Below are 15,243 nucleotides of genomic sequence, written 5' to 3'. Positions count from 1 at the left end.
AAAGAAAAGCACAACCACCTTTCTTTTGCAGGAATGATGATAATTTAACCCTGAAGACTGTCAGTGTGAGCAGGTTTTAAAAAGCATACAGTACATTGATGGTTCCCTGTCGTCTGCCTGGGAACTCATTTTTGTGAGCTGTGTGATTTGCTAGCTGTAAAAGACACTGATTTTACAAAAGCCTGAATGTATCCTGAAGTTCAGTTGGTCTGGAAGGAGCCAAACTGGTGAAGAGAGGGTGCTGAAATCTGCCTACTGTGTGCTTGTGACAGGTTCAGGTCTGTGGATAGATAGGCTTCAGTGTGTGAATCTTTGGGGAAAAGGGACCACATCCAGGTGGTGTAAAGAGGGTTTGCATTTCAAGTGTTTTGCCTTGGAATGTGTTTTAAAATATATTTGAGCTGTGGCCTGCAAAGAGATGTGCTTGGGCTGGTTGGCACAAATTGAAGAGAGTGAGTGACCTGTTTGCTTTCTGGCACTGCAGGTGCAAGTTTGTGACTTGCTTTGTGGTGAGTTCAGGGCTCGCTTTCAGCAGGAGAGGCAGGAGCAGTCAGCTGTCCTTGGGAGCTGTGTGCTGGCAGGGAAAGGGCCAGGGACAGGCTGGAGTGAGCCATGGCTGGCACAGTCCATAAGCTGAGCAGTCACTGCACTCAGGACTCGAGCAGTTCACTCGGCCTCAGCTGTTTGTTTCTCTAAATTAGGGGATAGCTGAGTGAGAGCATGGGGACAGGCCTTGAGCCAGTCGCTGATCTGGAAATGGCCACTCTTAATAATTAAGGATGTTTGGGTGCTCTCCACAAGTTGTTTTTTTATCCAGGTGCCACTCCATTTTGTGTGTGTTTAATTACATTTATTTATATTAAAATGCTAATTTTAAAAAGTTCTACAACTTCAAGCTTATATGAGATTTGAAACTGTGCTGCTTAAAATGGACTTCTTGGGATTTGAACAGGGCAAGAAGAGGTGCTAGTTGGCAGCCAACCCCTCCACAGACTTTTGTCCACAAATTGGTTGTTCACTTCAGAAATTAGTTGTTTCTACTCTGGATTTATCATTTGAAATTGTTTTCAAACAATGTTTTTCAGGGAAGCTTCCAGAGTGAAGGTTATTATTCTTCCTTTGTGTAGTGTAAGCTGGAAAGAGTATGTTCACCTCATCTGCATTTCTGATTCTTTACCCAAACCATGTCAGCACAGAACAGGGTATTTGAGCTTGACTCCCACATACTTGTGGAAGTTAAAAGACTAAATAAAAATCCAGCACTGGGGGAAAATAAATGCTTTTTTTCATCTCCCCGAAAATCTAGAAACATCCCTGTTGTGTTGTTATTTTCTTTTTTCTTTTTTTCTTTTTTTCTTTTTTTTTTTTTTTTTTTTTTTGTGCTTTATCTGTGTTTAAAAAATGTACTGGGTTATAATGCATTTTATTAACACTATGTACATATTAGCTGCTTTGTGTTTCAGAATGGTAGTAATTGCTTTGTATATTAAAGTGATTCTTGTGAATTTGTGAATTATTGTCATAAAGAAGTGCTTTTTCTTACTGTAACCTTTGTGGTATAAACTGTCATAACTCCCTTTTTACACAAACATTTATGTGCAGTCACATAAACATGCTTTAAAAAACTCTACAAAGTCTCTTTTTTGAGCAGGGTGTTCCATTTACACTAATTGAATTTAGTGGCAAATGCTAGCTAGAGGAATATGGGAAAAGGCATATATTGAGCAGTCTGTGGTATCCTCTCAATCTGTGCCCTGTCCTAAGTATTCATAAAGTATTCTCCCCAAAGAGAAGGCTTTTTTATCATCATTGAATTAGTCAGAGGTTAAGTCCTGAAAAACAAAGTTTCTCTTCCTCCTGATATTTTTAAACCTGCTTTCCAATATCCATTCTGGTGGCAGTTCTGTTGTTTAATAATGTTTGAAACACTTATGCCTTTCACAGTTTAAATATGCTGCATGTCTCACTTTCAGGCATTCCTGTAAACCGTGTACTACTGGTCTTTAGAACAGAACAGAAACAGAAGGCAGCAAACACTGCAAGGATCACAACCCTATTATGTAATCTGCAAGGCTGGATCCAAACACAGGGAAGGAAGCCAGGGGAACAAACTCAGCACTGGGGTAAACACACCTCCAGTGAAATCAAGAGGAAGCAGTAAGGTCAGCTCATTAGAGCTGGGATTTTCTAGTTTTTATAGTGCCATTCATGTTTTTGCTGAGAAAAATCTACAGTAATGAGAGAGAATCCCAAAGAGGGGTTAGTCCCTGAGATAAAAATGCAGTTTGGCTTAAACTTTGCACTGAAAAGGACTGGGTAACACAGATCCCTGTGTAGTCAGCTGTTTGTCTTAATATCAATCAAACATTACCTTGGTTGCAATGATACTTCAGAAAAGCTTGTTCTCCTTCGCATGTTTCAGGGATGGTTCCTCAGTATCACAGCATCGTTGTGTCTTACGTGGTCACTTTCCTGTGGCTGGGACCCACTCCCTAGAGCAAGTGGATTTCTGAAGAAACTTACTTGTGCATTGCCCTGCTACTCAGGGACACGTGCCAAACATGTCCTTCTACAGATGAGCTCAGATCATGTTAGAAAACAGGATCGTGCAATGGAACCAGCTGAAGGAGAGTGGGATTCTCTGTGGGATGAGTGCTGGGATGAACAGGGTGACAGAAAGTGCTTGGCCAGGGTGTCAGTATGATGGCCAAACAGCTGCTGGCAACAGCTGTTGTCATGCAGCATCTTATACTAGAGCAGGAGCTCACGTGGGACCCTGGGTTGGGACACCTGAGTTTGCAGGTGTCACTGCAGAGGGCTGCTCCCTGTGGTCACTCACCAGCAGTTACACCTCTGCTACTTGTCCTGCACGCCTGCTCACAGCCTGACTCACTCCTGACCTCTCCCTCAAGGTAAGTGTGATGGGAATACAGAAAACTTGTGAAGCCCAACCTGGACAACAGAAGGCAGCGCTCGCTGCCTGGTGCACATGGGTGTCAGCACTGCCTGGGGGGATGGACTGTGGGTTTCAGCTGACTTACATTCTCGATGCCTGCCCCTAAACATTGAAGCTTTAAATGCAACCACAACTGGCATGCACATGGTTGTGGTCTAACTGCAGTATTTCTGGATCTGGTCTATATCTAACATCACCTGCCCCCCAGTAGCAGTCAGAGGAGCAAGTATCCTCTTGGAGGGTGTCACTTGCTGAGCTGGGGAGGCACCACGAAGAGCTGGTGGTCAGGGGCAAGGCACTCACCTGAGCTGCCAGTGTCATCTCATGCTTTTCTCCACAATTGTTTCTGGGCAGTAGCATCACTTCAGCCTTCAAACATACTCCCTTGGGTGTGCCTACGGCTGCTGTGTAACAGTAGCACAGCCAGAGAAGCCAAGCCTGGTCTCTACTGGCACATGCCTGCGCTGGCAGGATGACTGTGGGCTGTAACAGCAGCAATGGGAAATCTGACACACTGAAAACTTAATTAGAAAGAGATGGAATTAAACTGATTTGTTTTAAAAGTACAAAATTGTTTCTACCGTCAAAGCAAGGCCTGGGGCAAAACCCCCTTCTTAGATGTGTGCAGGTTCCTGCACCAGCCTTTACTTTGTGCTTTATTCTGTGCTATTTAAGCAGGCTTTTTAGCATGTTCCTGCTACGGCAACAGTGCAAGCTGCTATGGCTGTCAGTGCTGACAGCTCCAGCCTCTTGTGAGGGCCCAGCACCACCAGGCTTTTCCCACAAAAAAGTTCCCTTGGGCACTCCCAAGCCCAGGTACCAGCACACTGCTTTCTGCCAGCTCAGCCCAAGGGGAGCCTGAGCTACATGTGAGCCCAGAAGAGCTTGGAGACCAGGAAACACCAGTGGGGAGGAAAAGGAAGAGAAGAGGTGAGAACTTACAGCCACACTTGGAAACCTAGAGCCAGAGAGATGGGGGAGAGCTCGTAATTCTTTTCAAACACTGCTCACCCAGCTGATAAGACACAAGAAGCTACGCCTGACACATGAGAGCTCATCTCATGATCTGTTTTCAACTAAAGGTGTTGTTTTCCTTCCCTCAAACTGACTCCAACTCCAGTTTCAGGCTGCGAATTCCCAGCCAGCTGCCTAAGTACTGTTTTAGTGACACCATGTGGCTTCTGAGGATACTGTTACAGCAAGTGTTTCAGAGCAGCAACACCCAGGCGGGGTCCGTAGCCAAGCAAGGAACTTTGCTGCAAACATGCAAGAAATGTGCCAGGGATGAAGCACAAACCTTAATGATAAATGTGTCGTTTCCACATTACAGTCAGCACAGCAGTTCTGGACCACCGACCAGGAAGTAGGATGGGAGCAAAAGTGACAAAAAGTTCCAAAATGTCCATAACCCAAAGCTGCTGCTGCTTTGTTGTGCAAAGGTGTTTGCTGTTGCTAGTGCCAAATACATGCACATGCCCAACGTTGAAGCCTGAGCTGAGGCTTTTTATCGCAAAAAAAGTTCCACATCCACACAAATTTAAAAAAAAAAATGGTAGTAAAGCAATTCCTGCATTCAGAGGTGTAGCTGTCTTCTGTTAGCCCTTTGTTTTCATCAGTTTCATTCTTCCACCACTAGAAAGAGAAGGAAGTCTGCTGCTGGTGTGAGCTGGACTCCCAGATCTTGTGGGATAAACACACAGATGTGTTTTACAAGCTCAAGGTATGATACCTGTTACTTACAACTGTCTTAACTACCACTGTGCACTGAAAACACACTGAAACCCAGACACTGCCCCAAGGTCCCAAGTAATGCAAGAGTAAGTACTTCCCCTGCTACAAAGAATTTACGGAGCACCCTCCTTTCCTAAATAACAGCTCTCAGAGACAGAGGGAGCACAAACAAAGGCACAAAGTAGAACATTATCTAGCAGTACTTTGAGAGTCAAGGGCTGATCTGATATTTTAAGAACAGCTTGAGTCTCCTTGTTGCACTTTTTTGGCGGCACATGTGCATGTGTATCTCCCCCAGGGAGCCTTGATCTGTGTGAGGCAGACTTGTTAGGGACAACTCAGAAACCACAAACACCAGTACTGCAGGCGTAGCCCACTTACTTACAAATCAGATAAAAATACCACTGATTTCTAAGTTGGCTTACTTGGCAATCCCTGTTTCCAGACCCCCTACAGATTTTGTTCTTTGTTTCACTGTGTCTCTTCAACACAGCAGTGACAACAATAGAACAACTTCATAGCATCTGTCTTTGGTTCTTTTTGCCTTTTAAGTGGTTTCTTTTACCACAACTTCTAAGATGCAGAAGTCCTGAAGAATTAAAGAATTTAGAGCTGGAGCATTAGCTTTTATTTCATCCATTCTTACTTTCCTAGAGTTACGAAAGTGATAAAGGAAAAAAACCCACTGTAATCTCTATAAGTTTCCCCCAGAAGTTAAATATGCTTTGATTATAGATGCTGGATATAACATTTGATATAACAATTTTGATGCTGGAGATTTCTGCAACTTGAATCAGTTTCAAAAATTACATTTGATAAAAAGATGGTGGAACACCCTATACGGCTCTATTCAAGAGCCGTATAGAAAGGAAGGAGAGGTTCAATATTCAGAACAGAAGTACAGTCCCTGCTGTATCAGACCCAGTGATCAGACATGACCATCAGAACAAGAAGCCAGTGAAATAACACAACTGCAACTTCATGCTTAAGAACAAGTGTATTGAGTAGAAACAAAGGGTGGAATTGAACAGCATCAGTGGCTTATTAACAAAGCAGAGAGTCAAAAGTCATCCTTGCGACTACCCCTCTGTGCTTTGTAGATATGAACATCCTTACTGGAATCATAATGGACCTCAGATACAGAGAAACGCTCTCTCAGCATCTTCAAGAACTTGAGATCCCGCTCATAGCGGATACGACAGGAAAGAAGAATCACTGTTCGCTCTGAGCACAGGTGCTCCAGCGTCTGAAGCAGTTCTGCAAATGTTTCTTCCAGATAAACGATGTCTGCACCCAGGACAAAGTCAAATGCTCCTGGAGGGAAATTATCCAGGTCTTTTCCCCACGTCAGCTCCTTCACCACCGCTCTGGGACGTAGTTCAGGGGGTAAGTTCGCCTGCACATTTGACTCCAGGAACTCCAGTGCTGCTGCCCTGTCTGTGATGGTAACACGGGCACCTAAGAGGACAGGAGGACATGGCTCACACTTATGGTCCATGTCCCTCAAGACAGCAAATGGAATACAGTGCTCTAACTCCAGCAGGCTCCTTAATTCCTGTTAAACATTAACAGCTCCCCTGAGCTGCCTGATTAAAAACAAACAAACAAAACAAAACAAGCAAAACCCCCTGTCTACAGACATCCCAGCCTTCAGCAGTCACTTAAGAATATAAAGTGTACTCTACGTGAAGATTAAGTTGGGTAGGGAAAAAAACATGTTTTCTGGTGCTTTTTCTTAATGCATGAAAGTCAAGGAGTTACTTTTGGCCCTTCCATATGTGACAAAAGAATAAATTACAGGGGGTGTTACAATTAACCTACTCCAATTCCATATTTTTCTGTAGGAGAGAGGCAGCTAGAGAGCTTCTTCCACTGGTCAGACAAAAGTTATGCCTGTATGATTTTGCATGGCATGACTGTATTTTGTCAAACTGTTTCTATGATTTCAATAGGCACCTTTAACAGCCACTAGAGCTTTGAATTACCAAGTTAATCTGGGAAAGATAGCACACATTTAACACAGTACCCAGTTCCTGCTTCAGCTACAGACAGATCAACAGCAAATCACTTCATTTCTCCATGCCCTGTCTGCAAGACAGACTAATGAAAGGCTTATGCAAGCCTGGAGAGTGGTTTCTGTCTGTAGCTTTATCTGCATGGGAGGACAAGTGGAAGAAGGGAAGCACAGCTCTTGTTCCCTGGGGGGGAATAGCTGCAGAGCTGAATGCTGCTGAGCTGCCTACCATGGCAACAGGCGTCAGCCTCAACAGGGTCCCGCCATAAACTGCAGTGGCACCATCACTACAACAAATATCGCAGCAGGCTCTCAAGTCTAACAAGGAAGGAAGATGACTCAGAGAAGAACCATCACAGTTCAGGCATGCAGCTTAGGTGCTCACTTCTGTACCAGGCACGTCCAAGTAAAATAGCTAGTTTTACTACAGTTGCGATTTGCTTTAAACGAGACAACAAAAGAGCCCTTACCTAGTAACGTGACCACTATTCCCAGCAATCCAGTTCCAGCTCCCAGCTCGATCACAGACCGATCCTTCAGATCAATGCCTTCCATCTCCAGATAAGCACACAGGACAACAGCCTAAGACAAGAGACAAGGGCGATTAAGCACAGGGTATCAGTCATACTGAACATGGGGTTTCTGGTTTAACCTGAGAGAGAAGGTTATGGGAAGGGTCAGATGCTTCAGGTCTGCAGCAAGACTTTGTTCAGCCCTTCTCCACCTCCTGTGTGCACATGTAGTCTTTTTATTCTTTATGGAAGGTTTTTATCGAGTTTTATGGAAGGCTCCTACTGGCCAAATGAAAAAAGAACCACAGAGGTTACAACTTGGATGTGGTAACTGCTCCATGAATCCCCAAACATAACAGAAGGTAGAAAAAGTTCTATTTGGAAAGGAGAAACTGAGGGATTGCCAAGCAAATGAACAAAGTATTGCAAAAGTCCAGAATAAGGTTTCTTAGTATCTTGTACAGTATTTCAAATGGTTTCTGCACAAAACTGGTATGCCCTCAGGAAAGACAGAGAAAGTAAACTAATGATACTTCTCACTGGTTGAATCTAGCATGTTATATGTAATATAAATCTTGATAAGAAACTCTCCCCCAGCAAGTTCTGTCAAAGTTGATGTCCAGAAAGATCAGCAACCCTGTACACCAATTAATTTGAGAAGTTTGCAAAAAATGCTACACTCCTTCTTTTAAACTAGAGGTAAAAGTTCAGTATGTGTAGACTGAGATCCAACCTGATGGGAAGCCCTTGGATTCCTACAATGATGCTGTGAGCAACTGCCCTGCAGCCTTGGGCCGACCACAAATTCCTCTCTTTTGGATGCTTCTTATCCCCAAGATAAAGTCTATCAGCAATCCTGCTTGAGGCTACAAGCAGTGGGATCCATGCTGTGCTCTGAAGGGTGCCAAACTAACATCACCAGCCACCGTAAAGAAAGAGTTGAGAGTTACCCAGAGTATTTCCTGCACTGGGCACTGGCTGTGCAGGGTTTAGGTTGCACGTCTCCCTTGCGTTCCTGCAGGATCTCTTATGGGGGAAGAGGGAAAAGTAAAGCACAGCTTAGCATTTTCTTTCCTACCATTAAAATTTATTAATTAATTTATTAATTGATTAATAAAATTTAAAGCCTTCCCTTTACAATTCTACGGTAAATAGTTTTCTATGGTGAATCTGAAAGCTCGGCGAGAGGCACAGGAAGCCACCGAGTGCAGAAAAGCTGCACTTGCCGTGAGCACCTACCGCGTCCCAGACCACGGCCGCCACCCCCAGCCGCCGCCAGTCCTGCTGGAGGTGGATGGTGCGGCTGGCGAAGTGGAAGGTGGCCGAAGGGCTGTGCAGCTGCCGCGCTGCCCAGCCGCCTCCCTCCTCGTAGGGCACCAGGGCCATCCCTCCGCCTGCCGCCGCGCCCCGGGCCCCAGCTCACCGCGGCCTCGCCGCCGGCAAGGCCGTGCCCGAGCTGCCCCACGCCGCGGGCAGGGAGAGGCCCGGGGCCGCCGCGGGACAGGCCCGGCCCCCCCGCTCGGGCCCGGCCCGCCCGCTCCGCCCGCGCCGCAGCCCCGGGGCCGCCGCGCAGCGCCCGGCCCGGCCCCCGCCGCCTCAGCCAGGGCCGCGCGCGGCCTCTCCGCGGGGAACGGTGGCGCTCAGCGGCCCAGCCAGGGCGGTCGTCACGGGTACGCAGCGCTGGGCTGGGCTGGAAAGTCCCCGGAGCGCTCCTGCCCCGCGGCCGCGGCAGGAACAGGGGCAAAGGCGGGAGGGGGGGCCGTGCCCGGGGAGAGCCCCGGGGCGGCCCGAGGGGAGAAGCGCCGCGCTGCCTCCTGCGGGAGGCCGGGGCCCGGAGGGGCTCCTGGCTGCTCACAGCCACTGCCGCGCGGAAAGCTACGGGAAGAAGGGTCCCAAGCCCCCTGGGACATTGTCAGCTGTCCCCGCAGCCTCCCTGTGGTGCCAGCCTCTAGCTTTTGCTCCGGGGGGTTTGAAGCCAGTGCCGGGGAAAGGCATTTGTGCAGCCCAGGAAGCCTCGTCCTCCATTTCTGTCACGGAGAGCATAATCTCTGCAAGTGCTCATCGCAGCCTGGAAGCGCTCCCTCAGTCGCTGGGCAACCCGCGCAGAAACACTGAGGTTCTGCATTCAGTCGAGCACTGACCGAGGCAGCACAGCCAAGGCAGCTCTCGCCCGGCCGTGTGGCGGAACGCTCCCCGCCGCTTTGTGCATGGGCTTCTCTTCACCTTTGGCTCCATTTAATCTCTTGTTTGGCAAAACAACACAGTGCTCCTCTCCTGCGTTACTTGAACTAGCTCCAAGGACTGCTAAAGGCCAGGGGAGAGCCAGGGAAGGGTCCTGGCTGCACTGGTGCTCTGGCTGTCTGGAGACACTGCTGCAGGTCCCCCACAGAAAGGCGCAGTGCCTGCAGCCACGCTCCTCAGCCCCTGAGAGGAGCGTGGGGCAGCAGGGGCAGGCGACACATCTTCTCTGCCCCATCTCTCGTGGCTCTGTGCCCTGGCAGCTCCCGGTGACACCACCGAAGGGGGAAGGCTGGCCCCTCGAAGCTGGGGACCGTAACCAGCTCCAGAAAACATTCCCTGCCTTTCCCATAGGGACCAGCAAATCTCTCTGGCAGACAAAGGCAAATGTGGTTACATCTAAAAGCTGTCAGTTTCAACAGAGTGGCTCAAGATTCATTAAAACCTCTGTGGAGGATCATTAGAGGTTGCACAGGGGTAGCAGAAAGTAAAGCTTATTTTTAAGGTTCTGCTACTGTAGGAGAATAGAACCCAAAATTTCACTAGTCCCAAACCAGTCTGTACTTGTCTTATGGCAACTCAACTTCTCCCTATAAATATGCCAGAACATGTGTGATGATTCAGTTTTCTGTGGTTTTATGTCCTAAAGTGCTGGTCCTTTGCCACTATTCCTGCTTTTGAGAGTTTGAAATTGCTTGTGCTATTATCTCGATTTTTTAATTATTTATATCAGCAGTGTGGGAAAAGCAATGAGAGTCATTACATTTGAAATGAGAACTCTGTTTGAATGACTTTTTGAGTCACCTACACTCTGCCTAAACTACACCAGCAGGCAAATAGGGGGAAACTCCCAAATGGTACAAAGCTTTCACCTCCACCTCCTGTACCACATGCCAGGCCTGGGATCTCCAACCAGAATATGGAGGAGTGTGGCAGGGCTCCAGTGCTCCCAACTGCCTCCTTTCTGCCCCCAGATGAGTTTCCTTCCCCTGCAGGATTTCATAAGACCAAGTGGCTGAATAGCAACTAGAGTAAAAAAAAAAAAGGCTGCATGTGAAAACGTATTGTTCCCAAAGATGATAATGCAGTGAGTGCTTTTATCCCAATAATGTGATTTTGTTAGTCAGATATCCCTGAATATCTCTGGAGTGCAGCAGGTTCTCTACCAATCCTGCCCTGCTTCCCAGAAATATTTCCCCTTCTTCCCTGATAAAGTTGCTCTGGCACTGACTTCCTCGAGCCTTAGCCAGAAGATCAGAAATTACATTCCAGATCATAACTGGATAGTGAAGCTATTAAGAGAGAAGCAAGTCCACTAGAAGTTTAGTGAGGGCCCTGATTCCCCATATTCATTCTGAGCCTATATTTACCTTCTCTTCACCTTCCCACATCCATTTTCTAAGAAAATGGAGTACCTGGGTTTTATAGTGCCAGAGAGACATACTTGGTTTTATCTACCTTTCCTGACAGTAAAGGATAAGAAAAACAAAACAACACAGAACTATGGCTAAAAAAGATGCCCAGAGCTGAAATGCTTTCCCCCAGCAGAGCTAAAGCTCAGCACAGCAATGAAGTGGTGAGAACATAGCCTGGTTTGGCTTTTGAGCACTGCAGAGGGTTGTAAGGACACCTAAGCTGCAGGTAATCTTGTGAAGTAGGAAACAGCTGATTTTAAGGTAAGCAGAACGATTTAAAGCATGAAAAAACCATCATAGATTTCAAATCCATTCTTACCTCATTCAACTACTTGATAAAGCAGGCATAATGTAGCCAATTATGAGTAAATCCTGCCACCTCGGATTTGGGTAAGCTGCTTGGGGTAATTAAGAAAAAGTGTTTAAGTGCAATGGTCCTTGAAATACTTAAAAGATCAAAGAACAAAGTAAGTGAGATAGAAATGAGTACAAATTATTTTGAATCTATACTAATATAACTCTCTTTCTGCAATCTTCACTTTGCTGCTTAGCATGCAAAATCCTCTCTTAGAAATGAAAGTGACAGTTCTTGCGATAGCTCTGCAGACACTGGATGCACCGCATGTCTGCGCATGGATTTTGGAGACATCCATGATGGGAAAATACTGCATCCCTCACACAGTCTCTGGTTACCAAGGCAAAGGCAGGTATAAATAGAAACAATCTGATTTTTTTTTTTTAAAACTCTATCTAGAAACCTGTGTTGTTGATAACCCTTTGACAGCAACGCCTTATTCCAAATGTTTCCGTTCTACATTTGTGTGGAAACTTCTGGTTTAATCCTTTCCTCCCGAAATAAACAGCAGCTACTTCTGGTTGTCATTCCACTCAAATATGAAAATTGTCTTAGAAGTAAAGTTTGGACAGATATCTGCTGTGCTAAGAGCTTTCATCAACCAAATGAACAAGAGCTAACACAAAGCATGCAGGAAAACCCAGAAAAGAAAGCAGTCTTTTTCTCTATGTATCACTGTAAGTAGCCATTCAAATGACTAGCACTGAAATGATTTAACAAGTTTTACATTTTCATCCTCACCAGTAGAAGAATCTTCCAGATTCTCCACACCAATAAAATAGATGGGGTGGTGAATCACTTGCTGTTAAATACAAAGGGAATAAAGCAGAGATTAATTTGGTTGATGACAGCTTGCAGTTGCAAAATCAAGACAGTCTCAGCTTGAAGTGATTTGGATCATCTTTGAAACTGATGGGGTGAATTAAAAATAAAAACTTAAGTTTCTGCAAAAACTGGTGGGTTATCAGTAGACCTTAGAACTTGCTGCTTCTGAAAGATCCTTGCAAAAAATGTGAAATATTGAAATAAATGTATAATCAAATGATCTAGTGTTTCATTTCCTTTACACACAGAGTTACATTAAACAGTGGAAGTAATGATCAAAAATATGAAGATGTATGATTTCATAAGTGCTTGAGCTGAAACACAGGAAGTTTCTGGAACCTCTGAAGAGAGAATTGTTCCCATCAATAATACTACATTCATCCCTTCAACCTTGCTTCTTGATAAACTGCCACATATAAGTGGCACATTTATTAAAGTGTCTTGTTACAGAAAGACCACTTAGCTTTTAGTAGAATTATATGAGTGAGCTCTCAATGGCCTTGCAGGTCTGAAAGTGGACATTGTTCTGAAGTTTTAGTCAAGGAAAAAGCAAATCGAGTAATCTCTTCTTCACAACCAACCACTGGATTGCCAGCTGCACTTAATTTGCTTGCAACCTCCCCCCACTTTCAGATGTTCACAGACCTACAGCCTTACCCACATCTCCAGCTGCTGAACTTGCAGGCCACGAGATGCCAGTGGGGTCTTGGGAGGGGAGAGTCCATAACTCACGGAGCAAGACTGACAGGTGAGCAGATGTGGGTGCACCCTGGGAAAGGCTGCTCCAGCAGCGCTCCCGGGAGCGCAGGGCTCTGGTGAGGAACTGGAACAGACACAGGGCAGGGAAAATGCTACAAGAACCTTCCTTTTGTGGAGTCTGAGTGTGTATCTAGAGGCTTAAGTGGAGAAATTTATGATAGGCTCTTTAGTTGCAGTGTTTTGCAATTGGAGAGGAAATTACAGTGCAAGCAATGCACTGTATTAATTTAAAACGAGTTAGCAACAACTAATTTTAAACAATTTAAAATAAATTTATATGGACAGGCAGACAACAGCTATAGCATTCATATAGATGCAAAGGCATTTCCCTCAGTGCAGATGTTACTCTTTTAAAAGAAGGAAGAATCCAAGTACCTGTAATGTACAAGTAATCTGGGGGATTTTTTTGCTATTTCCAATGGTATTGTCAGTGTTTCTCTTCTTGAGTCCTTAGAAAGAAAATCCATCAGATGATAGAGAAGATGGAAGAGTTGAGTCTAAGCAATTTCAGGTACCTTCAAACTAAGAGGGAGAGCCCCTTAGCACCACTGTCCAGGCTTTGGTGGCCCAGAGTTGGAATTAGAACTGCAGAAGGTTACCCTAAATAAACTTGCTGCAGGACTTACACATGCACAGTTATGAATAAACCCACTATTCATGTTAATATTTGTGTTAAAATACTGAAAAGCATTTTCCTTTTCCACATAAGAAGTCTGTATCCCTGACCTGCAGTAACAGCTATTTCTAACACTCGATAAATCAATGTGGTGGTTCTGCCAGCCCAAAGTACAGCTTTGCAGGCCTCCATCTTGGCTCCAGCACATCTCAGATTTTCTTCTCAGGTACTAAGCCTCCATTAAGTCTAACCTAGTCTTTGGTAACTGTCAAGCTGGTTTTATTTTACCTGAAGACAAAACAAAGGTAGGAGCAGAAGAGAGAAGCTAAGATAAAGGTTTACTCCCACATGCCTGTGCCGTTGGTACCCCTGCAGCGATCCAGATGCTCTCATGCCAGCCAAGCAGCTACTGCATTGCCTGTAATGACATCTTAGATTGCAGCAAAGGCAAAAGGAGGGATTTAATCAATGACAGCAGCACTGCAGTCTGTCCTTATGCTATCAAACACAGGTTCCCCAGCCCTGGTTTGCTTGTATTCACTGCTAGCCAAGGTAGTACAGGAGATTTAATAGTGTGTGGAACTTTAGGGCTATTAAAAATCCACCTCGGGTGTTCTGAATAACCTCACAGGTTACTTTTCTCCCCCAAACATTGGAATATTCTATTTCCCTAACTACTGTTTTGCTCAGGGATTTTTCCCTTAAATGGCTGTAGTCTTAGGTTACTTGTCAGCTTCAAAAGACATCACACGTGCAACATTTTTGTCCTGTCAGCTGGTAGTGGTTTTCAAAACAGGATGCCTATTTTTCTCCCGATTATTTCCAAGTGAGACACAGAAGTCTGAGCTTTTGTTTTCAGTTGGTTATACAGGTTCAACCTGGTGATTCATTCTTCCTGCAGCTACATTTCCAGGAAAAGACAAAGCCCTGGCTCTTCTCCAAGTTATCCAAGTAGGATCAGAAAGCACTCCTCCCCCAGCTGTGACACTTTCTAAGAAGGGAGAAATTGAACAAAACACATCCCAGAGTTGGTGTCATCACCCTGCAGACAGGCAAGGAGGTACATGACCTTGGAAAGGCATGTGCAGTATTAAGTCAGGGTGAAGATAACAGCAGAGTTTACAAGATTTAAGATTCTCGGTCATGTGAAGCATAGCCAAGTGTGTGCAATGAGCCATTCTCCATTTCTGGGACTGATGGTGGCTGTGAAGCTGGATGGCTTACGGGAAATCCTGCAATTTCATTTCAAGCCTTTTAGAAGACTCTCATCTTCTTGTTGCAGTTGGTGTGGACAAGGACATATGCTTGGAGTTGGGAATTTTTCAAGAGTTATTACTCATAAAGAAGCTGGTAACTTCGGTTTCAGACATCTCCTCTTAGGAATACTGCTGCTTGCTGATGAAGGGAAGCCTGGTTTTGCATCATGAGGCAAAGGACGACAGGGTTGTGTGGTTGTGAATGCAAGTGCTGAGATTTCAGAGAGGGAGTTAAATAAAAACCTGCACAACTCTGCCTACAAGGAACCATCACAGGAAATGTAAAGGCTTGTCTGAGAAGTGGGGTTCCTTCGAACGCAGCTCACATGTACTCAGCAAATGGGCCAAGTAAAGAGACAGAATTACCTCCCCCTGTAAGCCCACAAGCCAAAACACAGCTGGTAGCAGTAATATTAGTCCTGTCAAGCCTGGGAGTCTTCATTTATTATACATCTTGCAAATAATTATACATCTAGTTAAGTTTATAGCTCAGAAGCTGCATTTAGTGGTTGGCAGGGTATGTTCCTCACTTGGAGTAGTTGGCAGGGTATTGCTCCTTTGACCTC

At 45.4% G+C, this 15,243-nt stretch overlaps 2 protein-coding genes and 2 long non-coding RNA genes across 4 annotated transcripts in view; 3 read left to right on the top strand and 1 right to left on the bottom strand.

The window, feature by feature from the left end:
• Positions 1 to 4,528, top strand: part of CREB1 (cAMP responsive element binding protein 1) — a 48,202-nt gene extending 43,674 nt beyond the window's left edge. Inside the window, exon 10 of the transcript XR_015289147.1 lies at positions 1,974 to 4,528. The gene's annotated coding sequence lies outside the window, so the exon portion shown is untranslated. The remainder of the gene's footprint in view (positions 1 to 1,973) is intronic.
• Positions 4,529 to 5,665: 1,137 nt separating this feature from the next.
• On the bottom strand, positions 5,666 to 8,725 carry METTL21A (methyltransferase 21A, HSPA lysine). The gene is made up of 3 exons (XM_023930855.2): positions 8,453 to 8,725; positions 7,172 to 7,283; positions 5,666 to 6,145 (listed from the first exon to the last, which is right to left on the bottom strand). Exons 1-3 carry the CDS (start codon positions 8,597 to 8,599, stop codon positions 5,748 to 5,750), a joined length of 657 nt encoding a protein of 218 aa, XP_023786623.1. The 5' UTR covers positions 8,600 to 8,725; the 3' UTR covers positions 5,666 to 5,747.
• A 62-nt stretch (positions 8,726 to 8,787) lies between these two features.
• Positions 8,788 to 12,501, top strand: LOC111932013 (uncharacterized). Its single transcript, XR_015289148.1, has 3 exons — positions 8,788 to 8,883; positions 11,418 to 11,573; positions 12,295 to 12,501. It is a non-coding gene; the product is annotated as an uncharacterized LOC111932013 (long non-coding RNA).
• A 220-nt stretch (positions 12,502 to 12,721) lies between these two features.
• Positions 12,722 to 14,360, top strand: LOC147652214 (uncharacterized). The gene is made up of 3 exons (XR_015289149.1): positions 12,722 to 12,794; positions 13,260 to 13,316; positions 14,323 to 14,360. It is a non-coding gene; the product is annotated as an uncharacterized LOC147652214 (long non-coding RNA).
• Positions 14,361 to 15,243: the final 883 nt, after the last annotated feature.

This window comes from Cyanistes caeruleus, chromosome 7, assembly GCF_971803275.1.
Source record: "Cyanistes caeruleus chromosome 7, bCyaCae1.hap1.1, whole genome shotgun sequence".
NCBI classification, from domain to species: Eukaryota; Metazoa; Chordata; class Aves; order Passeriformes; family Paridae; genus Cyanistes; species Cyanistes caeruleus.
This window is presented reverse-complemented; position numbering and strand designations above follow the sequence as displayed.

Bases quoted from the DNA above. Each gene is read 5' to 3' on its own strand.
- METTL21A (XM_023930855.2), bottom strand. From the start codon at position 8,599: ATGGCCCTGGTGCCCTACGAGGAGGGAGGCGGCTGGGCAGCGCGGCAG. The intron at 7,284-8,452 runs GTAGGTGCTCAC...CTCTTGTCTTAG, and splicing joins CGGCCGTGGTCTGGGACGCG to GCTGTTGTCCTGTGTGCTTA. The intron at 6,146-7,171 runs GTAAGGGCTCTT...CTGTCCTCTTAG, and splicing joins AATAGTGGTCACGTTACTAG to GTGCCCGTGTTACCATCACA.